Source organism: Lissotriton vulgaris, chromosome 8 (genome assembly GCF_964263255.1).
Source record: "Lissotriton vulgaris chromosome 8, aLisVul1.2, whole genome shotgun sequence".
Taxonomy (NCBI): domain Eukaryota; kingdom Metazoa; phylum Chordata; class Amphibia; order Caudata; family Salamandridae; genus Lissotriton; species Lissotriton vulgaris.
Genome location: NC_141696.1, coordinates 360,859,755 through 360,886,294, shown reverse-complemented (window position 1 = coordinate 360,886,294; position 26,540 = coordinate 360,859,755). Strand labels below are relative to the sequence as shown.

Here is a 26,540-nt window from a genome sequence, read left to right as displayed (position 1 = left end):
TTACATAAACATGTTATTCACGTAAACCAGTACAAGCAGGTGCGAGGCATCTCGTGAGGATGCCTCGTGAGGTTATGTTGTACCTTCAGAGTGTTTTCATGCATTCCATACTTCTCGCTAGGACAGAGGGAGGATGGCCGTGCCAGTCTTCAAGGCCGGAGATTGGGAAAGGAATGTCTTTTGCCTCGACACCGCCTAAACAGAATCTGGCCAGGTCTGTCTGGGTGGGTCTGATGCAGAGATGGGGGCCAGCACTTGTGAATAGATGGGCGAGAGCGCCAGCTAGAGGCTTCTCGAACAGGTTGATTTAAGCTATAAAAAGCGGTGTCTGTGGGGTGGAGCTCAGGAACTCAGTCTTGGAGTGTACGCACTCGCGGGACAACTTTGGTGCCCGAAGAGATTACTCCCTGAGCCCCGGTCTGCAGTGTTCCCGACTTGGTGTTCAGTGCTTAGCCCAGGGATGTTGAAGTCTCCGGTGCTGCAAATGAATCTGGTGAGGTGCTTTGTACAATAACTGTTTATATACCTGTATGCACAGTTTCATATTTATGTATATAGTGTGGTGTATTCATTGTTTATTGCCTTTCACTCAGTGCCTAAGACTTTATTAGTTTCAGTGACTTATTGCCTTTGCCTACAATATTAATAAAGCTCATTTTTACCTCCAGTGGAGTGTTGGAGTTTCTCTGTGAGTAAGTGGTGTGCGTAAATTCAGATTACGCAAGGGGGCAAAGCAATACAGGCAGTCCTATTGCACAGCAGCATGGCTAAAATAAGTGCTATTAAGCACACAGCACTGAACGAGTCACACTGCTTTTTTCGGTCTCTACCTCTGCCAATGCGCTTGCGCATTGCAGATGTTGAGACTTATAGAGTTGGATCCACAAAAGCTAAACCAGGCGGATTGTGCCGAGTGCATGTGCCTGTGCACGCGCTTGCCATTTGCTCCCCAGCCGCCTGCCTCGCATAATTGCATCAAATCCGCCACAGCAATGCTGAGAGCTTCACTTCAAAGGGATCCGCTCCCCCGCCCCCTGCTTCACACTTCAAAGGAATGCGGCCCCCGCAATGCCGAGAGCATTTCAAGACCGCTTTTAATTTCATTTTGTGGTTGCTTTTTATTTCATTTCGCGGCCGCTTTTAAGTATCCTGCGTGTCTTTTGCGCTTGTTTCCTTTTGCTTCCCAGCAGTTTCTTTCCAGCATTCATCGTAGTACAGCACACCACATTTTACGCTGCACTTCTGCATTCCATTCATAGCTAGCATGGTAACACGGGTGGGTAGAGTTACCAGCCAAAACAACATTATTTGTAATCTTCAAGTGAATTGTGTTTCTAGTACAGGAACCAGTCTTTTATTCCCTCATATTCTACAGCATTATTCCATGTGTAGAGTATTTTTGCTTGTTAAGTGTCACTTGTGAAGACATCTGCTCTGTAAGGTCTCCTTGTGCTGCTTAGAATACCTTTGCGCAATCTATGGGTAATACATACATTGAGACCATAACACTACTGCTACCCCGCGGACAGAAAGTTGAAGAATCTTCCTTGTATTTGCTGAATGCTTACATATTTCTAAATTCGTAATATGGCAAATATTTCTGTATAGAGTTATGCACCCTTGAATTAACATTGTGATTGGCTTGCACTTAACATAGAACACACACTTCACCAAAAGATCCATTGTGGTTTGAGCAGGAAATAAAATTACTGTTCCGCCGCTCACAATAGTGAGTCAGGCTTGGCACAGCATCAGTACTGGGCTTGCTATCTGAGAGTTTTAGTGGTTTGATGCCCACATCGCTTTTAGAGCGGTCTGTTTTGTCTCTAGGAGGCTCAAAAATAATGCTGCGAACGTCGCAACACTTCCCTGCCCAACCGTACAGACACTTCAGATGCAAGTGTCATTTGCTAGTTCTCCCAGAAAGGCTGTACAAGTGTTTCCATCTTTCTTAGAGCTGCACTTTATCACTCACTAGCAGCCCGTCCCGACGTTGTCCGGGTATGAATTGCTGCCGGCCAGTAGTATATTGTTTTGTAGGATTTCGTTTTGATAGCATTTCTGATCTGTGACAGGCCTGTGAAACGCTCAGATTCACAGTGCACTGCTGAAGCACTTAAGAGTGCGCGTTCAGTAGTGTGTGAACTCGAGTTTCCCACTTTATTTTTCCTTGCAATATTATAAAGCGCGAACTTGACAACATGGCATGAGCACAATTTACATTACAGAAGAACACATTCATTTGTGGTAGGCACTGGGAGACAAAGCAATTTGCCTGGAATCACAGGATGTTGAGCTGATGCCGAGATTCGAACGTAGCTCCCCAGCTCTAAAGTTCACAATTCTAGAACTTGTGGGGGGAGGTGTGTCTAAAAGTGTATGTCAGTGCTGGCCATCAATGAGAGAGACCTGTGCATTTTTCAAATGGGTGGTGAAAAAATATGAGTATGTTGCTGGAGATGTGGGCCGCCGTGCCACCAATGTACTTACCGGGGGAGGGTAAACACCCATTATTCCGCAACTTTCTTTCTGCATACCATCACACCGCATACTTTCATTACCAAAGTACCATCACTCCGCAATGCCATTATAACGCATGGCATTACATTTTATATGCTTTTACCACGCATAAATTTACAACGAAATTCGTTGTAAATGCATGAATGCTAAAATCATGCTTTTTTAATGTTTGGATAAGGTAAGTATGGGTATAGGGGTATATGTTTTGGGGTACTGAGGTATATGTTTTGGGGTGTTTGGGTATTTTAAGGGTTCAGATATAGATTTGGGTTATGGGCTACAGGGTTGTTTTAGGGTTTAGGGATAGGTATGGGTTTTGGGGTACAGAGGTATTTTTAGGGTTCAGGGCTAGGTTTGGGGTATTGGGGTATTTTTAGGGTTAGGTTTGGGGGTACAGTGGTATTTTAAGGGTTCAGGGCTAGGTTTGGGTTTAGGGGTATAGGGGTATTTTAGGGTTCAGGGGTAGGTTTGGGTTTTGGGGTACAGTGGTATTTTTAGGGTTCAGGGCTAGGTTTGGGTTTTGGGGTACAGGGGTATTTTTAGGGTTCAGGGGTAGGTTTGGGTTTTGAGGTACAGGGGTATTTATAGGGTTCAGGGCTAGGTTTGGGTTTTGGGGTATTTTTAGGGTTTAGGGATAGGTTTGGGGGTACAGGGTATATTTATAGGGTTAAGATGGGTTAGTGTTTAAGGGTGTTGGGGTATTTTAAGGAGTAAGGGTGGGTTATGATTATGGGGTGCAGGGGTATTTAAAGGGAGCACGGTGGGATTAGCACACAATATGAGACATGGCATGAAGGGCGGAACGTACCACACGCCCCCAGCGTTTGTCACGCCCACAGCACAATGCAGACATGCCCACAAGGGACTACTTTGCTGGCACGGTTCTTTTACCTTTTATATGTATATGGGGGGCGTCTGCATAGCCTATGTCCTTCTGCTGCAACTGCCATTTCCAACGCTGTATTGGGTGTTGTGATTGGTGCTGTGGTTCCTGAGATTACCCGCCTCAAAGGTTTGGGCTCTTTCTTAATTATATTAGTATACATCACTTCATTTCTGCTGTTTAGTTTATACTCTCTTTCCATGTTCTAAGTGTGATGACTAGATGTGTACTCTAATGAACCTAAACGATTATTTTTCTGTTAAATGAGTGCGCAATTTACGTCCGGGCTTTGTTTGTTTCTCTGCTTTGCCCACAACAGTAGGCCAGTGTTGCAGTAAACCCCATTGTATACACTCATTTGCCACTAAAGTTAAAAAAAGGTGGCACACGTCATATTTTTCTGACATGTCATCCTTGAAAGCGTATACTTTTAAAGCAATTGTTTTTCCATAATTCAGTAGTCGGACTTAAAAGCCATCAAACTAGTTTAGGCTTTTCAGAAAACTACAGTACCTTCCTGAATATAGTTTAATGGCAGGAAGATCTGTTCTGCAATGGAGGAAGAAAACGAAAGCTCAGTTGGCGTACCCGCATTAGGCAAGGTTGAGCACCCACCCACCTTATCCTAAAAGAGCTTCTAATCCCACTGACAGTAGTTCAGCCAGGGGAGAAACCTTTTGCACCACCACATTATCACTCAGCGACACCACAGCACCACTCAGCGCCAACCCAGCATCACTCCGCGCCAACTCAGCGCCAACCCAGCATCACTCAGCGCCAACCCAGCATCACTCAGGGCCTCCACAGCATCACTCAGGGCCTCCACAGCATCACTCAGGGCCTCCACAGCATCACTCAGGGCCTCCACAGCATCACTCAGGGGCGCCACAGCATCACTCAGGGGCGCCACAGCATCACTCAGGGGCGCCACAGCATCACTCAGGTAATTTACAAATCAAAACAATACAATATAGAGACACAATGGAAAACTATATGATTTAAGATTTCCAAACCCAGCCGGGAAAGGAGTTTATTTTATGGAGATAATGTCCAATCTTAGAATATACACAAAATGGTTTGACACAAGCCTGTGCCGTACATATAAAGAGAAAAGAAGAATAAAGAAAGGGTGAAAGGGGTGTTTTTATCAGGCAAAGGAGGAGAGCTAAGACAGGGTACTGTGAACAGATCAGAAAATAGCAATAACAGTATCGCCTGGAGTGAGGTATACACAATCACATTTACTAATATTATTAGTGTAACCACACTCATTAGTGTCGACGTTTCGATCCCTAAAGCTCAACTAGATAAGTGGGATCATCATCAGGACTATTTGATAAAGTATGCCTGAATGAAAAAAGCCTCAATGTGACGAGGTCGGGGACCTCAAAAAGAATTGAGGGGAATGATCCTTCTCTTCAGGATTCAGCGTAGGTACATGTAGATTTTATTCCAGGGAGGTCTTTTATGGGGGTCCAGACACGAAACGTTTATTATAATGAAAGGGTTTCAGGATCCGTTTTGTGACTGCATGAAATGGCAGCTCTTACTCCGCTGTTGGTGTATTCGGGGAGTAGTTTGGAGCGTGTAGGCATCAGTGGCCATGCACGAAAATTACCACTAATCTGGCGTTATGGACGCGATTCACGGTGGAGGCACGTCTCACCCAGGGACTGCTGGGATAGCGCCGGATGCGTGTAGGCAACAGTGGCCATGCACGAATATTACCAATAATATGGCGTTGTGGACGCCGGGGACTGCTAGGACAATGCCGGATGCACTGCACTGCATCCGGCATTGTCCTAGCAGTCCCCGGCGTCCACAACGCCATATTATTGGTAATATTCGTGCATGGCCACTGTTGCCTACACGCAAACGGCGCTATCCCAGCAGTCCCTGGGTGAGACGTGCCTCCACCGTGAATCGCGTCCATAACGCCAGATTAGTGGTAATTTTCGTGCATGGCCACTGATGCCTACACGCTCCAAACTACTCCCCGAATACACCAACAGCGGAGTAAGAGCTGCCATTTCATGCAGTCACAAAACGGATCCTGAAACCCTTTCATTATAATAAACGTTTCGTGTCTGGACCCCCATAAAAGACCTCCCTGGAATAAAATCTACATGTACCTACGCTGAATCCTGAAGAGAAGGATCATTCCCCTCAATTCTTTTTGAGGTCCCCGACCTCGTCACATTGAGGCTTTTTTCATTCAGGCATACTTTATCAAATAGTCCTGATGATGATCCCACTTATCTAGTTGAGCTTTAGGGATCGAAACGTCGACACTAATGAGTGTGGTTACACTAATAATATTAGTAAATGTGATTGTGTATACCTCACTCCAGGCGATACTGTTATTGCTATTTTCTGATCTGTTCACAGTACCCTGTCTTAGCTCTCCTCCTTTGCCTGATAAAAACACCCCTTTCACCCTTTCTTTATTCTTCTTTTCTCTTTATATGTACGGCACAGGCTTGTGTCAAACCATTTTGTGTATATTCTAAGATTGGACATTATCTCCATAAAATAAACTCCTTTCCCGGCTGGGTTTGGAAATCTTAAATCATATAGTTTTCCATTGTGTCTCTATATTGTATTGTTTTGATTTGTAAATTAGCTAAGCACCTTTGTCTCTGATAACTTAGTTATACCCATGGTACTTAGCTATCCGTTGGGTCCCCCTTGTATCATAAAAAACAGCATCACTCAGGGGCGCCACAGCATCACTCAGGGGCGCCACAGCATCACTCAGGGGCGCCACAGCATCACTCACTCAGGGGCGCCACAGCATCACTCACTCAGGGGCGCCACAGCATCACTCACTCAGGGGCGCCACAGCATCACTCAGGGGCGCCACAACATCAGTATGCTCTAACACAGCTTCACTCGTTGCCACCACAACATCACTCCGCGCCATCACAGCATCAACCTGTGCAACCATTCAACAACAACTGGTTCAAATATGTTCTCTCAATGTTTCAAGCCTTATTACAAATGTCACAAAATAGATGTTAATATTTCACTTCTTTTCTTGGATTTTCGTCACAATAAAATACACTGAACATAATCTTCACAAAAGTTATTTACAAAAGTTTAAGCTATAGTCATTATAAATTACAATCACTTTTATTTAAGTATTAATTATTTTAAAAAATTTAAAGCCATTGTTATTTGTAATATCAATACATCTAAGTCACGTAAATACAAAACATGTTGCATTACAAATGCTATAGGTGTCACATTTGGGAAAGTTATAACTATTGGCATTGTAAATGACAAAGCTATTAATTTAGCTATTTTCAAAACCAACACAAAGAAAAAAATTGTCATTTACAAGACCAATAGCTCAAACTTTCATAATGCGAGACCTATTGCATTGCAAATGCTTGTTTCTCTTTACTTTCAACATGCTGCACAGCAGCTGCATTGCTGTACAACAGGACTGAAAAAAAACATTTGCAAAGCCAGCAGTTCTTTTGTAGGCGAGACCTATTGGCTTTGCTCATGCATGGTATGCAGGGCAGGTGTACTTATGACGCATTTTGTCCTTTGGAAATGGGGATATTTTATAGGATCCTACAACCCATCAAAATACAAACTAGTCACCCTAATGGGAGCACAGGGCCCAGTCGTTGTCAACTTACTCGACCTACACACATTATGGATCAGGGAATCATACCTACAGGGAATTAATCAGACAGCCAAGTCCAAAATCGTTCACGTTATCATTCAAATGGGTCACTATTTTCTTTTAACCAATTTTATTTGCATTTAAGAACATCGACATTACACTTCTCACATCAGTATCAAGATGCCGTTACACCTACAGTCTGTCCACCACATAACCAGCATTAGCAATACATAGTACAGAGACATTTGGTTCTTTCTATAAACATGCAAAAACAAGAGAACATACGAGGTCATGCGGCAGCAACAACCCATTCAGTATAAGCACGATCACTGACGTGAGTCCTTCCCATCCCGGATCCACAATCTTAACCCTGGAGTGTAGTATTATTTCTGAAGTGCCAGCAGCTACCACTGTGGCCTCCCATAGAGACAGCATGCCCTGCAAAGGGGAGGTGGTGTCCTGCGTATAGGACAAGGCAGAGGACAATATCAGCATGAAAAAACGGGGGGGGGGGGGGGGGGGCAACTATGTATTGACTAGCAGGCAAAGGTTGGTGAGACTAGAGGAACACAGCATCCTAGAAACACAAGGGATTGCATGTATTTATGAGCATGAATGCCAGTGCTAGTCAACCAGGTCCTCACTGTGGGTTTGCAAGTCACTTAACAGCGCCTCCCAATCTGCCACTATGGAATATTTTCGCCGTCCACGAGCTTTTTCTCATTCGAGTGCCACAGCCTTGCATAAATGAGCTTTATTTGGTAGTGTCCGGGATTTCCAATGCATGGCTACGAGTCTACATGAGATCAGCAAAGCCAAAATCAATTAATCCATTTGTGGCTTTTGTAGTTTTTAGATGCTTAAATAGACCCAACGATGAACCCTCCAGCGTGCACACATCTACACAGCCAGTCTCCTCTATAATGCAGCAGAAACCGCCTCCCACAGTGTCACAGCTTCCCGGCAGCTCAAGAACATATGCACCATGTCACCGCCTATTTGCCGACATCTAAAACAATTAGAGGAGGACCCAAACATTTGGTGGAGTGTCGCTAGGGTAATGTAGGCCTTGTAGAGGATATTATGTTGAATGTACTAAACTTCACACATCCCCCTCCCAGTATCTGCGGGTCATGTGTGGCGTATGCTAAAGCGCAAACAAACAATGTGATAAGTCTACGACCACCACCTATTATGTAAAGCGTATTTATCAGATGGTGTTGGTTGGGCTCAGTGCCTGACGTCCCAAAATGCGCATTTCCTTTCCCTTGGACCTCAGAGACAGTTGCCGCAACGCGGACAGATATAGAACACAACGACTATATGACTACTTGTAGGACACTTTGCCTTGAAAAAGCCATTGACGTGTTGGCCATATGGACAAAAAATGTGTCTGCTGTTCTTTGGATACCTGTACCTCTGGCAGAAATAAATGGAGCATATTTTGCTTTAAAAAAGTACATTGAATTTTGGGATTTCTTACCCCAGTTATCACTATATGTATATATTGGGCACAAACCGGTCAAGCCTAAAATAATTACCCCATTTTATCGATATACATCCCTAAGGAGCATGGGTGCTGGACCTGGATACTGCTCCTTGTCCTTTTTAGGGCGAGCCCTTGTGATGCACTGCGCAGGTGAGCCGTTTTGTAGTGGTTTTCAAAATGGACCTGGAAATTCCACACGCCTGTGCGTGTTAATTTCTATGGTACATTTTGATAGGGCTTTGCGTGTGTGCTGTTTTTTAACAGAACACGCAATAGGACATAGGCGATCGTGTAGCTCTGCCTATGGCCTATTGGTGTCTGTTACGCGCACCAAAGCCCATATGTTTTCAATTATCGTGCCCAGACACGGCGCGATAATTGAAAACATATGCCTCGCAGTGGCGCAAGCGCGCACCACTTGCGGATCTTTTTTTTTTACAATAGCGATCGCGAAAGCGATTGCTTTCAGTGCTGCTTGTTTTGAAGATTGTCTGCGCCACCGACGTTTTGCAAAATTCACGATTTATGTATCCGATGGAATTCGTAAAATTCCTCGCTTTACTTTCGCCCCTGGAGAGATTTCTTGCTCATTGTGAGATCATTTTCACTTCATTGCCAAAAATTGTCCGGACAATAAGGAACATGTCTACAGACCTTTTCTGTGATGGTTTCCCTTTTTGCAACATACATAGGCACAATTGTGACGGAATGCATGACACGTCACCCCCTCCCCCTGCCTCGGCCTGCAGCCCCACTCAATAAGGTCAGCGCTGTCCGGGTTGCCATGGGGACGGTCCCAACAGATCCTAATTTGGTAAGGAGTAGCGGCTGTCAATGTCCCACCATAGCCTTGACCCTAAAGGCGCCAGCGGGGAGTGTACTTCCGGAGAGGGCGATGGTCTGCGCCCCCCTTAGCTGTCCCAAAACACGCCAGCGCTGTGTCGTGTCGTGATTCTTCGCCTGAGAGGACAGGATTCCTCACCCCACTGCCGAGGATCACACAACACCGCACGTTTCCGCACAGATGTAAATGTACACAGAGTGCCCCCCCCTAAACTCTGCTCTGAATCCATCATCTCTGCCATGAAAGGGTTTGTTATTTCTTTCTCTGCCAGATATTGCTTCAGCCGCAGCTAGGAGTTCGTAAAACACGTGTGCGCGGCTGCGGGCGCACAAGAGTGCTAACAAAAATAATGTACCTCTGCAGGCCGAGTGAGAATGTTCGAGAAAAGAAAGACCAGTCTGTCTCAGGAGGAATGGCACAGAGACACTGGTGCATTGTCTGGGAGGGGATAGCAGGGTCGGGGGGCACGTTTACAGACCTTTTCTGTGATGGTTTTCCTTTTTGCAACATACTTGGGCACAATTGTGACAGAATGCATGACATGTCACCCCATCCCCCTGCCTCGGGCCTGCAGCCCCCCTCAATAAGGTCAGCGATGTCCGGGTTGCCATGGGGACGGTCTTAACAGATCCTAATTCGGTAAGGAGCAGCGGCTGTCAATGTCCCACCATCGCCTTGTCATATCATTGCCAGGTTAGGGAACCTTCTGTTTATTTAGAGGGGTTGTGGCAGTTTTAGAAATTTCTGAAAAATTCTGTGCAAATGTGCTAGATTTGTAGCTCTTTACTGACACGGTCCCGGCCTTCCGTCTTGGTCATACATCTTTTATAGCGCTCATGCAGCCAGGTAATTAAATTAATTACATGAAACTTTGGCACCCAACCTAGCGAGGGGTTAGGGCACAATACATGCAACATATCATCCCTGGACCTCCTGGACTCCTGTCCATGGTGGGAACCTTGGAACTCTGTCGAAAGGCATCCCAGAGAGCCGAGAGCGCTGTGAGGCACACTAATGCGAGACTGTGCGCTACACAAATGCCAGCATCAAAATGGAAGATTCACTACACACTGTTGTTGGTGTTAAATTGATGAAACCTTTTAATTTCTGCATGTGTGCGGCACTGTACAATTCATCCAATGTGTGAAAAGCTTTAAAATTTATTTATTTATTTTTGACATTTATAAAGCGCGAACAAATGCCCGTGGGCGTCTCGGCGCTGTAGATTCCATGCAAGATTCCGGAAGGAGTTTACTGATTGAACAGCCAAGTTTTTATCAGTTTTCGAAACTGGAACAAGGATTGGCATGATCGAATCTGTAGTGGTAGAGCATTCCAAAGTCTGGCTGCTGTCACTACGAATAGTCTGTCTCCTCAAGAGACAGTCTTGGTGCGTGGTACCACTAGTTGATGAGCTGTCAAGGATCTCAGTTGTCTGGTGGGGCAAAAGGTGATAAGCTGTTTTATAAGAAACTGAGGGCCTTGTTTGTGTACCGCTTTATAGGAAAGGCAGAGAGCCTTGAATTTTATGCGATTCTTGATCGCCAGCCAATGATAGTTTCGAATAACCTGCGAAATTGGTTTAAATTTGGGGGTTCTTGAGAGCATTCTTGCCGCGGCATTTTGGACCGTCTGCATTTTATTGATGACCGTGCATTGGCAAACAGACCATTACAGTAGTCCAGTGATGATATTACCAGTGTGCTGACCAATGTTTTTCCTGCACCTTCTGGTAAATATGAGGTCATTTTTTTAAATCAATCTAAGCTGTTGATACAACTTGATTGGCATGGGAACGAAATTCAGGTTATCGTCAAAAACGATTCCCAGATTCCTGACCCTTGAAACAGGGATAGGCAATGATCCCAGAGATGGTGGCCACCAGGAACTTGACCAAACCGGAGATAGTTTCCCAAAAATAACAACCTCCGTCTTCTCGGAGTTAAGTTTAAGGCAGTTACTGGCCATCCAGTCCTTGATGGCCAGCATGCCTTCTTGGAAACGTTCCGCCACCTTCTTTCCATCGTTGTTTATGGCTAAAGCCAACTGTGTGTCGTCAGCATAGGAGGTAAGGCTCTTATTGTGTGCAGTGGCCCTCACGCGCCTCACACTATTGCACTGTGGTGCAAAGGTACGTGCTTTTTGTTAGGCACCCTGGTTGTGCACCAGCGGTGGGAGAGAGATCTTAGTAGATACGACTCTACCCTGCTCTCTCCCCCTAGAATAATGCGGCACAGACATTTTGGCTTCTGTGCAGCTGTGCACTACAAATTTGCACCATGGCAGCCGGAGTTTATAGTAAGCGGTTACACAGGGGGTGACAGGGAACTGCTTGGCTGCCAACGCTCTCCATGGCACAACACACACAGGTGTGAGAGGGAGTTTTTCAGAGACAGCGTTTACAGCGAGTGGTCACTACACTACTTTAGGGGTGGGACTGAGGAGGCGCCCTACCCAGTGTCCGCCAAAGTTCATGAAGGCTGCATGCAGGCTTAAGTGGGAGGTACCTGGCGTGCAGAGTTTACAGTAACTACATTCCTAGAGATGCCGGGAGTGATAGGTGCACCCTGCCCTTACAGTAACCCAGGAAATACCACTTCATGAGGTGGGGGAGGGGTGGCTCGGTCATGTGTTTCCCTTTCCATAGACCCGCCCCTATGGTCCACAGAAGCTACCACAGGTGCCATGACAAGGGATGGGAGACCCCCTGCTCATCACAAGGCTTTTCACTCACTATGGAGGTTCCAGAAGGGAGGGGCTGTGGGGGCAGACCCCATGGCCCTGCGTGCACGTGACAGCCCGGCCAGGTGGATGCCGCACATGTGTCCAAACCACGCTGTGTGTACAGCAGACCACCTGCCTCTCACAGAACAGGATTCAACCACTGTAAATACAAACGGGGGAGGGGTGAGTACAGGAGGTGCCAGGAGTATCTGTGGCACGGAGGAGGCGAAAAGGAGAGAGAAAGGTGTCAATAATAACATTAAGAACAAAAAAACACGGGTGGAGTGCTTGAGGAGAGGATGTAGCCTAGCAGCTAGAGCGGTCGACTTCGAAGCTGGGCAACTGGGTTAGAGTCTCGGCTCAGACGCTCAACATCCTGTGATTCTGGGCAAATCACTTAATCTCCCCGTGCCAAATAAAAAAAACTTCCTCTGGTTCAGAATGTCCTTTATGCAGGTCCTGAAATTGCAGGACAAATCTAGGCGTCGGAACACCTAATCTTCGTCTGTAACACAAACCCGCTCCATCAGAAACAATGCCTGTCACGGTTAGAGTACGGTTTCCATAAACGCAGTAGGTCCCAACAGGAATCAGACTGGGGGTCAGTTAGGCCCACAGACCATCCTGAGTGTGAGTAGTCACGTATCCCCGCCCCTTTTCCCTCATCCTTACCGTACCGCTTATCCACCTGTCTTCATTATAACAGGCAGGAACAGAGTTTCCTTAATTCTCCTGAAACCTTTGCTACTGGAAAGTACTCTGCTCCACATCCAGGTCTCGCCTTGTGTGTTCCTGCATACAAACTCAATATTTCATAGAACACTCCTCAGATTCCCACATCCATCAAAGTATCTCTCATCCACTTACCAGCAGAAAAGGAGATAGATAGCACAAATCTGTATATCTTCAGCGGTCTTTTTTAATTTACTACATCCAAAGTGCAAGAACAATCTACCTACACATTTCGCCATTAGCCTATAACCAGGTAATGTGTTGGAGTCTCATGGGTCAGAGTTTCGGTTTAAAGGAACAGTCCTTTTCCCATCATATATAAAAACAATTTAGCAACTGGAGCACTAACCGTATATTCCTCTCTGGTTAAAGTGGCAGAAATTGGATACCATTTTCTTATTTAGAAGAAAACTTTTTCATTTTTATTTTATTCAGGGAGTGCACTGGGCCTGGCCACTGAATCAAATAAAGGCATCCGTCATCTGTGTTTTACCTCTGGGGCACGAGCTTAAATCCTGGCGTCACCTCTGACTTTTCAGTAACATAGGTGCCATTAAATTGGATAGCTAACAACAGCTGCTGTATTGTGCCAAGTGGCTATACTGGGATGAACCTAGGTTTTTAGGTCGAGCAGACCTACCCTCAATGCGCGAGCATTGAAGGTGTCTGCTTCAGACCTATTGTGGCCCGTATTTAGGAATGTGGACAGCTATCAGACGCGCGCTTTGACAATGTCAGATTTCACCTCGGGAGCGCGCATCTGAGCTGCGCTTGCGCGGAGCAAAGCCCTTGCTCACACACAGACACAGGCAGCCCCCACCCCTCTGCATGCACGCACGCACACACACACACACAGGCGCGCGCATGCACACGGCACACATACAGGCACACGGCACACTATCCCCTGCCTCGCATTCTCTCTCAATCACACACGGTCACGCATGTGCACACACATTCCCTCGCGCACACACGCACACACACACTCCCCCCCTCCCCTCCCCCCCACAGGCATACACACAGGCACGCACAGACTTCACATCAGCCCTGGGCCCCACTCACCGACTGCGCTCGTCCGGTGGGGCTCCTCTCGCGCTCCGCTCCTCACGGCGCGGCGCGTCTCCTCTTCTGAATCGGGGCTCCCTCAGGTCAGAGGAGCCCCGCAACAGGCGCCACACTCCTTCTCCCTGGCCCCCTCCTGGGGACCCGGGCTACCCCGGACCGGCAGGGCGCTCCATGCGCCGGCATGCCTTCTCATGGACCTCGGGAGGCGGGACTTCCGGTCGGCCGCGAGCGGATTGGCCGGCCGGCCAAGATCTTCCGGGTCGCCGCCATATTTAGTATTGTTTTAAGTGGGTGCTCCCTGTCTGTCTCTCCTCTCACAAAAGCTGTGTGCCTCTGGTAGCCCTCCACTTGATCCCATTACATCTCTATTAACAAATATCCATCTGTGGATAACCATACAAAACGGAAAAGATTTATCCAGAAATGCTTCAGAGCAGGTAAGCAATGTTGTATATGGTGCGGGGAGTTTTCGCTGTTAGATATATTTATAAGCGACTTCCTGTATCCTGTTTATCTTCTACTTCTCATTGATCTACCTACGAACATGCTTGCCCCTCCTTGACCCCCCTACTCACTAAAGGTCCCTAGAAGTAAATCCCCTGAAGTTATTGTTTAGACATTGACGTCGATTCACTAAAAGGAGGGTTGGGAACTCGATTTAACGCTCCCTTCGACCCCCCCAGAGACATGGCTGTCTTGATCCATTCAACCCTCAGTGGCCTCCTGTGTACTGATAAAGAGCTGTTGGAAGGGAAAGAGAGGGCATTGCTCAACAGTTAGGGTGACCAACTGGTTATTTTCTCTTGTCCGCTCTCTCTATTATTGTCTCGGTTGTTCCTTCTGCATTCTCGCTTTATCTCAACCCATCTTTCGTTGCCTTAAAGTTCCTCCATGTTTCATGCTCACAAGTATAGCGCCGCGAGGGACGAGCAGTGTGCTCTACTTCAGTGTATACACTTGCTCAATCCCTCTTTCTCTGGCTCCCTCTCCCCTCTTTAAGTCTCCGGACCCCCCCCTTCGCCCCTCACTCCCTCTCTTCACACACACCCCTCCCGCTCTGTTGTAATTACTGCTCTGAAGAGCTCTGTGACTCTCGCAGAACACACAGCCAGAGTCGCCTCCAGAGCTCTCGTTAAACACCCCTCGGTGAGAGCAGACGGGAGCCGAGGCTGTAGCAGAGACTCAAGAGCAGGGACGGGGGAGAGTGCACACAGCTGGAGTAAGACCAGCTGCACCACCCCATAGCCGGGGATCCTGCAACACCCCATAGCCGGGGATCCTGCATCAACAGCCATTAACCTCCCCTGCAAGGATTTCTGCACCACCATCCACCGACCTCTAGACCAACAGTCCCTACAATACCATCCACAGACCTCCCCAGCCAGGATTTCTGCATCACAACCAACACACCTCTCGACCACCAGTCCCTACAATACCATCCACAGACCTAACAGCCAGGAAGACTGGACCACCATCCACAAACCTTCCCAGCCAGGATTTCTGCACCGCCATCCACAGACCTCCAGACTATCATTGACAAACCCAACGCAATTGGCTGTTAAGCCAACTTCTACAGACTGCACCCAACCAGCTGTCCATCACTATGCACAGTCCTGCCTAACCCCCACATCCAGGAACTCTGCACCATCATCCACAGACCGACACACCCAGACATCTTACACCATCCTCCACAGACCGCACACATAAACATGTCCTACAATACCACCTACAGACCCACTCACAGCAAGAAGACTGGACCACCATCCACAGACCTTACCAGCTAGAATTTCTGCACCGCCATCCACAGACCTCTAGACTACAATTGTCAGACCCAACGCAGTTGTCTGTTAAGCCAAATTCTACAGACTGGTGTCACATTTGCGAAAGTTATACCTATTGGCATTGTAAATGACAAAGCTATTAATTTAGCTATTTTCAAAACCAAACAAATAAAACATTTGTCATTTACAATACCAATAGCTCAAACTTTCCTAATGCGAGACCTATTGCATTGCAAATGCTTGTTTTTTGTGGTTTTTTTACAATTACAAAAGTGATGTTTTTTACATTAAATCCATTGTCATGACTGCCTATGCATAAACAAGCATTTGCAATGCTTTTTTATGCTTTTACACACGGAGATAGAGATACTGTGTTTATACATTCATATGATGGGATATAAGGTTTCAAAAAAGAGTCCTTCGAATTGAATTGTACTGAGAACATTTTCAAACAAAATTCTTCATAGTTGTGTTTTTTCCTCAACAGAATGATATGCCCCTGAAGAAGGGCACTTGGCCCGAAATGCATTGGGCGTTTTGAGTTTGTTACATGAAAAATGATGATCTTATTGATGAATTTATGATTTATTAAGGATGAAATTACTGGAATAAAAACATACTGAAAGGAATAATCTCTAAGGAACTTTATTATATTGAGTGCCGAATGAGGACGCTGTTCCCTACTGGAACAGCGCTACAGTGATTTGATATATTGGGCTCCCACGACCCAGAAGGGAGATCTCATTGAGCACCAACAGACTTTGCAAAACAGATTTGAATTTCTAAACAATCACGAGTGCGAGGATTCTGACACATTCAAGTTCTAAGTCTATTCTTGGACATTGTAAGTGCAGTAAAGCCATAAAGAGTATATGGTCTGTGAGTTTGTGATTATGAACTCCACAGCACCATAATGGCTTAACAGAAATCTGGGAAGGTTGGTATCAAACTTCTCAGAACATTGAACCCACACTGATTCCAGTATGGGATTTAATTAACAATGCACCCAGAGGGCATCTTAGAGATGCCCCCTGAAAAAAGACCAGACTCTAGTGTGCTGGCTGACTGGCTGCTAGTCAGCTGCCACCACTAGACATATTTCTGGCCCCCTTGGTAGAGAGCCTCCGGCACCCGGGGTTCTATAACAAAGCACATCGTGGGCAGAGGTGCCAAACCTCCTCCCTAGAATGGGCAGGGTCCGCAAAGGGAAAGCTACAATGGCTTACCGCCTAAGTGAGCTGACCCCAGCCATTTGATGCACCCAGCAACTGGCCTCCTCGGTGAGGTCCCCAAATTAGAGTGTGAGAATTAGTGGGAAAACCAAGTTAGGAGGCAGGGTGTGTCTACCTTGCCAACTCCACCTTTCAGATGGGGGAGGCGAGGTGAAGCACAACTCCCAGTACCCGCCATCTTGAAGATGGGGGACCCAGCCAACCAGTGAGACTTATGCCCCCCTCCCACTGGAGGGTGGCATAATAGGGGGTGTACCCACCCCAAGGAAGAGACCCATTGGCCCCAACCTGTACCTACCTGAAACACCCCTAAATTAGTATTTAGGGGCAACCCCAAACCTTGCCTCCTCCGACAAGAAGAATGACCAAAGAGCCGTGCTGAAGGAAGAAGAGGAGGAGGACACCAACTGACTTGTCCCCAGCCCTACCGGCCTGTCCCGACCTCAACCTGCTCCAGGTAAATCCTGCAGCCAGCAGCCCCCCAGAACCCAGAGGACCCGCCCTGCCTTTCCCAACCAGACTGTCTCCCATGAGCACCGGATTTGCTCACCAACAGACTATGGCCCCGGCCAAATCGGCGAGTCTGCACCACTCAGCACCAGACGCCCACGGCCCAAGTATGAGTTGCCCAACACCATAAGGAGGTCTCCACGATGATCCTGACCGGGTGATCCCTGACCAGCCTCAAGTCTCCAACTCACACCTGCAGCCCTTTTCTGGAGTATTCCCCCGTCCGCGACCAGAGCCGGTAAGAAGAATCCGACACCAAAAGACTCCCCTGCACCTGACGCTACACGGCCTTGGGTGGCCCAACCGACAGTGTACCGGCATCCCAATTTATCTCTATAACCGGTGGTCGCCTCCAGAAGATTTTTGTGTCGGAGTTTGCAGAGTTTGTTCAAACCAGAGAATCCCCCTGAAAGTTACAGGGCACCCAAAGCAAAAACAGCATCTCTCACCCGGCCGCCCTAGTGCCGCTGTGGGAGCACCTTGGGTGCTAACTTGAACCCCCTTTGCCTTGAGCTTAAGTCCAGGAGCTTTTCTCCCTCAACCTTGTGGCCTCCCCGTGAGCAGCCACCAACCGGAGGCCCCCTATACCCAATTGGGCCTCAGCACTCTGTACCCGGCTGTCCTTTGTGCCGCTGAGGGTGATTTGTGAGTGCAACCTTGACCCTGAGGGAACCCTGGTTCTTACCCTAGAAACTCAACCCTAAAGACAGTTTACTTACCTGCAAACCAATATCCTCCTTTTTCTCCATAGGATTGCATTGACTATTTTCCTCTGAAAAATGTGTGGAGGTTGTTTGTATGGAAACATAAATAACTGTTAAATTGCAAAACTCAGGGCTCGAAAAATCCACACGCCTACTCGCATTTGCGAGCCACCTTTAATTAGGGCGAGCTATATTCAGGTCCTACTCGCCCTTTCTGGCGAGTAGGAAGGAAGACTGACTTTTGCCCTCTGTCTCTGAAAGCAGAGCAAATGTGACACGATAGCAAGATTTAAAGGCATATTTATTGCTCACAAAGTTAATGAGCAATAAAAATGCCTTTAAATCTTCTTAACTTGTCACATTTGCTCATCAAAGTCAAGTGCACTACAGTTTAGTCGATTAGATTTTTGATGTTACTAGACCTGCAGGTCTAATAAAAACAAATGATTTTTCGAGCCCTGAAAACTGTTTTACTTACCTTTTATCTAGGAAATGTCCCAGTGTGATATCTAGGCACATCACACGGAGTAGTAAAAATAATCCAAAGGTACTCTCTACAGTTTTTAAAGCTTCTAAAAACCTGTAACAACATCATTCTCATTCAGCTTGCTTCTATTGTTCAACCTGCCTTGAAAAGTACCATTTTACTTACCTGTGCCAATTCCTGCTTGGTTCTAAAACTAAAATACAACTAAATAATATTTTAATACAAAACAATTGGTCTGAGTATAGTCTGAGTATGTGCAATCATTCCTTGCCCGAGTGTGTAAAATAAATGCTTAACACTACCCTCTGATAAAGCCATACTGCTTGCCCACACTACCACAAACAGAGTATAGAATTATCTACTTTTACCTCTGCCTACCTTTGGGGTTCCACTGGACTCTGTGCACACCATAACTTACTTTAGTATAGTATATATAGAGCCAGCTTCCTACAGGGAGCCTGTGGAGCTCCTCGAGGTGTGGTGTGATGGGAGTTGTGCGCGGAGGTTGAAGATGAGTCTGGCTGCCAAGTTCTGAATGCTTCATAGTCTTCTAGTGACTTGCTTGATGATCCCAGCTTAGAGGGTGTTTCTTTAGCCAAACTTGCTGATGACTAGGGCGTGGGTGACAGTTTTTGTGGTGATGCTTGGGAGCCATCTGAAGAGCTCACTCAGCATCTTCAAGGTGAGGAAAAAGGATGCAGTCAGGGTTGACTTGTGCAGTCATATACCATTTACTGTTGGTGATATTGAGACTCACGATGTAGGTGCTGGATGTGGGTCCAAGTTCGACCAACCCACACTCTACAGCCCTTCTAGAAAACCTCAGAAATCTCAGCCGCACCAAGGCATATTACCGAACCCACCCACACCGCCAGAATACAATTGGGTCAGATTATCTCCTCAATCAGCAACATTACAGTCCACAAGTCAGCAACCTGCACAGATCACTCCCATGTCATTTTCAGCATAATTATCCCATACCACTGCAGACCTACCATCACCGGACCCATCCATTGCAGCTGGAAATGCAACAGAGAATAGGATTAGGCTTCTGCCTTCTCTGGGCACCAGCCCAAGCACACCAGCTACTTGCCAAAGGTCATCGAGAACATCAACATCTGGATCGCTTATGCGCCACCACCCTGGCTCCCCTCAAACCAGCTGCAAGAGCACAACCACAAGTCTGCGGGAACAGAAGATGCAGGCTGACAAAACGATACAAAGAAAAACCAAAGGAAATGATGGACAGAGCGTTGACAATACAAGCACTCACCCCCAGTCAACTGATCTGGGTTTAATCCATCACTGTACTTTAGCCCACTCTGCCACCCCAGTTCAGACATGGCTATATGCAAATCAGTCTGACCCTGTCCCTCATGGGAACAGTCCAGCCCGAACTGCCAAGCCATGCCTTCCCTGGACCGGAAACAAGCTTCCTAGGACCGGTTTCTGGCATTCCAGCCGTCTTCAGCCAGGCCTGCTTGAATCCAGTGGCAAAACGATACTGCAAGCAATTGGAGTGCAAATGTAGAACAGGTCAGGACAGCACAGAAAAAGTCATCTTTAGATCCGTGCTAAGACGCTACCACCAGCGGATATGGAACACTTAGCACACAGCCCTTGCAGACTGCATCCACGTCGGCACAAAAAGCAGCAAAGAAATCTAAACCATCATAAAAGATTTCACCGCACCTCCTGCTGCCTTCTGCATCATCACCCACTAACAAGACATTTGCAACAAGCAGTAAAATCACCTCCATATAAAGCAACTTGGACCCTCGACCGGACCTTGTCAACGGCACAACTCAACTTCCCATCATGGTTGAAGAACAAACCCTAACCTTGTATCTCACCTTCACCATTGTCGAAACCGCCGCTACCATGAAGACAATCCACTCGGACCATCCTACCTTTGCCTCACCATGCCTTCACCAAAGAAATCCTACTTATCGGTGAAACACTAACACCCATCCTCAACTCCTCCATAAACTAAGCCACATTCCCAGACACCTGAAAACACGCCACCATCATGCCCCTCCTCAAGAAACCATCTGCTGACCCAGACACACTCTCCAACTACAGACCCATCTCTCTCCTACAATACCTGGCCATGGCCGTAGAGAAACATATTAACCAATGGCACACCAACCACTTCAACAACCATGTGCCACGCAGTCCAGATTCAGGCCCAACCACCATAACATCCCTTACTCGTCAGAGGACTGAACAAAACTGGCATACAAGGACCAGCTCTATCTAAACGGACAGAACGCAAGCTGTCAGCCTGGCATCTTACTTCACGGACACATACAAACTCGACTGTGGAGTGCCTCATGGTTCAGCACTCAGCCACACCCTCTTCAAAACATACATGTTCCCTCTGGCCAATGTCATCCACAAAGAACATGTTCTCCTATGCAATGCTGATAACATGCAACTCATACTCTCCCTCTTGCACAAAACCCCTAACATAAGAAACAAGTTCATCACCTGCACGACCGAAATCGCTAACTGGGAGAAAGCCAACTGTCTCGTGCTCAACAAGACATAAGTAAGACCTTCAGCAAGAACACCTCACCCAAACAAAGTATAGAAAATACACTTATCGCTGCCAGACAAATATCCACATGGATTAAGATTTCACATCCCTTCAGTTACTCCTTAAACTGAAAGCCAGAATCAAATTTAATACAGCAATCTCTACATAAGTTGCAGTCCACAATACCTAAAATCCAGGAAATAAAATTGTATATAGATCGACAATACGAGTAGCATGCTCAACAGATATTGAAAACAGGATGATCCAATAAACCAACTTCTATTGACATAAGCTCTCTGTCTCTGCATCCAAACTGTGGTGCACTCAATGTGTCTTTAAAGAACAATCGAAGCTGACCAGATTCTGCCATTTTCTTCACAATCAGTACTTCCTGGACAACCAAGCTTTATGACTGCAACACCTTCTACAAACAGTACATCAAAACTGGGTAAGTTTATGTGTTAATCGTGCACAATAAAGCTTTGACAAACTCTGAAAACAAACATATTACAGTAACACGAGCACGTCAAACTATGTTTAAAGGTGCTGTATGCAATGTTCAGCTACCTTAATTGACTTCTGATCACCTATCAGACACGCAACTTTTTTAATAAGGCCAAAATGGCCAGACATGTGAAAACACACCACCATTCCTTTTGGAAAAGGAGTTCCGGTTACAGTTTGGAATATGCAATCAGCATATGGTGAGACATTTGCCAGTTCCAACAAAACAATTACAGAGATAGCAAATGATGAAAAATAAATTCAACACTATTAGGAAGGTGAATGGAGTACACTGCTTCTAATTATAGAAACCTCTTACCTGACTTCTTTCAGAAAAAAATAACCTACAATAGGGCAGTCACGTGAGCAGCACCAAGAATTTGGAACTCTTTCCCACCTGACATTAGAAGAATCCCTATTCTAGCGCGTTTCAAGAAAGAGGCCAAAACCTTCCTCATGAGTAAATTCCTCAGCTAATGCCTCACTACAACCACTACACTGTGCCTGATGAATCTAAGACTATCACTTCTTCCCCAGGTCACCTATTCTCCCCGCCGAGAATATATATTCTGTCTCCAACTTTGATTGTAACCATACTCCTGCATCCCCTTTTTCCCTATGTTCTCAGCTCCCCAGCCAATTGCCATCCTTCTGATTGTTTGATTTTGTATATCTCCACTTTTTAAACGTTTTGTTTGTCCACCACGGTATACCGTGTAAAGCGTTCTGATACCCTCACGGGTCAAGTTTGCGCTCTATAAAACACAAAAATTAAATAAAATAGGTATAACTGATGGAAGGGAAGCACTGGATATACAGTGTTACTGCAAGATTTGAGGTAGGAACACATGGAATAGGTAGGAGGGATAACAGTATTGTGATGGGTTGTGGAAACTGGGGCAGGAAATTGGCACAGAGAACAAATCTCAAATACACGGTTGATATGTGAAAGGGCATACAAAAGCAGGGTAATAAAGCGGGGTGGTTTAAATAGAGGGCAGATGCACTGTAGAGTTGAGTTAGGTGGATAAGTAGACCATGTTAGGTGGTAAATTCATTAGCAAATAAGCAAATCCGCAATTAATATTATTTATGCTAAGTCGATGTGAGTGGAGTAAAACACAGACAAACTGAATGTCATTGCAGAAATTGAAACAGGCCATGATAATGGTTCCAAAATAGTTCGTTAACCAACACTGACAGTAGAGCTACAACGTATTGAGAACAGCACTGACTGTGGAGAAGTGTGGCTCACTGGTTAGAGGAGGCAGACCCTGATGCAGATGTCAGACCCGGGACCAGGGTTCAATTCCCTACATGGCAGGGTCTTGAGCTCAAAATGCCCACGGACTCGATAATTCTCGCCTCGGCGCCTACTCGAATCATGGGTTCACACTCTGCAACTCTGGGCAATAGCTTGCTTAATCTCCACTACGGCCCCATGCGATGGGATGCCTGGTCTTCACCTTGGGGATGCCCAGTACGGGTTATCTCGCAGGGAAAGCCAGGACGGGTTCCCAAAGCAAGCGCTAAGAGACCTGTCGGTGATTTGGCGCTATATAAATCGAAATTAACATAACATAACATAACTGACAATAGAGCTACAACGTATTGAGAACAGCAGAAATCCTTAACAAATAAAGTAACTCATGAGACCCTTCGTTATATTATAAAAGGCTGATTTCTGGCAGAAAGGGTCACTTTCCAAGTGGATGGGGTATGAAGAACTTAAAAACCCTGAGGCTAGATGCTATGACATGGACTATATATATATAGTGGCAATTAAGCAGCGGTGGCTACGGGGGCAAAGCAGCGAGTAGAGAATGGTGGGCGATAAACCACGGCCACACTGAAAAGCAATGATGGAAATCTGACAATAGTATGTCGGGTTGGATGCAATAGGGGGAATTGGGGGTGTTGTGTGGGTGTTCCTTCAAAAGTACGTGGGTGGGAAAGACTTGGACTACTTCAAGTGTGAATACGAGGGTGAGAAATATGTAAATGCGCTTCTGAAAGTGATTTAGCCAATACGATGAGAGAAGCCACGGCTGCTTAGTAAAGATTCGATCGTTTGCCAAAATGAGGAATATGAGTTTTCAGTTGTCAGAGAGGGGGCTGTTACAATACGCTAGTTTATTCTGGTCTAACGAAGTAAGTGGGATTAAAATAAAGTGAAAAGCCGTGGGCTGGCATTATGGACAGTAAAAGGGGATAATGTGCAGATGGTGAGTTGTGACCTAAGAGATGGAGAGAACAATAACTGAAGAATGGTGAAGAGAGGCTTAGGCTATCAAATACTGTGGCATAGGAAGAGTATCGTATAGAATGAGGAAATGTGTAGCAAAGAAATGGTGCAGTGACATCTAAGGATATAGAACATGGGTTCTCCAATACTTACAGATCAGAAAGCACGGTGATCTCTTGGTAAGTTCTTTGCAGGAGAAAATCTATTAGGGTGCTCATCCTGTAGCCGGTGCTCCCAGCAGCCACGGCTGAACCGGGGGGAGGTGGCGGTGGAGCTGAAGCGGGCCCCCCAGTAGGTACCAGCTGGCCACCCGTCTCCAGTTGCACAGGGGCCATGGTGGCGTTGAAGCCCCGGAGGCTCACTGCCCGGGGAAGGGACTGACAGTAACTCCAGTTAGTCCTGGACGCTTAAACTGGTGCGCAATTTTATACTACGCCCTGTCCCCTCCCTGGGCAGGGTACGGGCATCCCGCACGCCCCTAGAGAAAGGCGGAGGCTGCGCGGCACTGTGCGCCCGGCCCGGGCTCCATCGACAGCCCGCGAGAGGCCGTTCTTACTAATCCACCTCCTGCTGTCGCACTCAAGAGTCCAGTCTCATTCTCCACAAGCTGTACTCCATGTTTGCAGCTTCGAACCGGAAGTGAATGGAGGAACCAACGGGAAGCGGGCACTGTACTCCAATGTTTCCGGGTAATATCAAACATAGAAAAGGGACCTGGCTCATTTATTACTTTGTTGAAATGTAATATTCGAATGGCGTAACCAGCATTAAATGTCTCATTAATAGTAAACACTAGACGGCGCCTTTATATTCCAGTTGTTAAGTTGTACTGTCTGTGAATGTAATTGAGCTGGTTACTTAAACATGTGAAAATTCTTCTGGTGCGTGAGCGGCATCAGTCGTTTTATTACTTGATTTTTGAATATTATATGTAGAATGTTTTATACCGAAAACATTAAATGTGAGGGAGTGCAATTTCATTCAAGACCTTCAATAACGACAATCATTCGGAAACTCCCTGCAAACACAAAACAAGCATTTGACAGACATGTCAACCCTCCCGATTCAGGCGTGAGACTACCGATTTGAAGGCTAGTCTCCCGCCTCCCGATTCGTACAAGCAAAAACCCGATTCGTCTGGGGTTTCAGCTGACAGGGCTTGGTATTGTGTAAAGTGCTAATTCTTCCAAGAAAGAGTGGCGAGGCAGGGGCTCTCCAAGGGGTGAAAAACAAACTAAGCGTCATTAACTTGGGAATCGTCTTTCAACAAGCATTTACAATGCAATGGTTTTGCCTTTGTTAAAGTTAGAGCTATTGGCATTGCTCTTGACATTATTTTTATTTATGTTTTTTTTAACATAAATAAATGGCATTGTCATTTGCAATGCCACTAGCTTTATCTCTCGCAAATGACACACACAAACACACACAGACCCCCCCCACACACACACCCACACAGAGCCCCCCACACACACAGCCACACAGAGCCCCCCCCCACACACAGCCACACAAAACACAAAACCCCCCACACACACAGCCACACAAAGCTCCCCACACACACAGCCACACAGAGCCCTCCACACACCCACACAGAGCCTTCCACAGACACCCACACAGCACAAGCAGGCAACAGGGGCACACGGAGGCACAAGCAGGCAACAGGGGCACACGGAGACACAAGCAGGCAACAGGGGCACACGGAAGCACAAGCAGGCAACAGGGGCACGAAAACGGAGGCACAAGCAGGCAACAGGGGCACACGGAGGCACAAGCAGGCAACAGGGGCACACGGAGGCACAAGCAGGCGACAGGGGCACGAAAACTGAGGCACAAGCAGGCGACAGGGGCACGAAAACTGAGGCACAAGCAGGCGACAGGGGCACGAAAATGGAGGCACAAGCAGGCGACAGGAGCACGAAAACGGAGGCACAAGCAGGCAACAGGGGCACACGGAGGCACAAGCAGGCAACAGGGGCACACAGAGGCACAAGCAGGCAACAGGGTCACGAAAACAAGCACAAGCAGGCAAAAGGGTCACAAGCAGGAATAGTGCGGCTGGTGCAGTGGTACCAGGCCGAAAGGTGAGAGGGGCTGTCTGCACCCCAGTTTGGACAGTTTCCACTACCTAACAGGGATTGGTGGGAGGGGGGCGTACTTCTTGCTTGCTTTAGGGCTGTTACTTTGGGGACGCATTGCACGCTCTTGCCTGCTGCCACCAGGACACGACAACAGGCAGGGAGAGGACAGTCTGGGAGAGGGCAGGGAGGGGACAGGCTGGGAGAGGGCAGGGAGGGGACAGGCTGGGAGAGGGCAGGTTGGGAGAGGGCAGGCTGGAAGTGGACAAGCTGGGAGAGGACAGGCTGGTAAAGGTCATGGAGGGGACAGGCTGGGAGAGGGCAGGCTGGAAGTGGACAGGCTGGAAGAGGACAGGCTGGGAAAGGGCAGGGAGGAGACAGGCTGGGAGAGGGCAGGCTGCAAGTGGGCAGGCCGGGAGAGGACAGGCTGCGAGAGGACAGGCTGCGAGAGGGCAGGCTGCGAGAGGGCAGGCTGCGAGAGGACAGGCTGGGAGAATGCAGGCTGGGAGTGGGCAGGCTGCGAGAGGACAGGCTGCGAGAGGACAGGCTGCGAGAGGACAGGCTGCGAGAGG

The 26,540-nt window shown here is 47.1% G+C and overlaps 1 protein-coding gene across 3 annotated transcripts in view; it reads right to left on the bottom strand.

Annotated features, from left to right (window-relative positions):
- MED14 (mediator complex subunit 14) overlaps positions 1-24,538 on the bottom strand; it is a 1,095,522-nt gene extending 1,070,984 nt beyond the window's left edge. For all 3 annotated transcript variants that reach the window (XM_086934128.1, XM_086934129.1, XM_086934130.1), the window contains exon 1: positions 24,047-24,538. In XM_086934128.1, coding sequence (XP_086790254.1) covers positions 24,047-24,228 — 182 coding nt within the window. In that variant the 5' untranslated portion in view covers positions 24,229-24,538. The remainder of the gene's footprint in view (positions 1-24,046) is intronic.
- Positions 24,539-26,540: the final 2,002 nt, after the last annotated feature.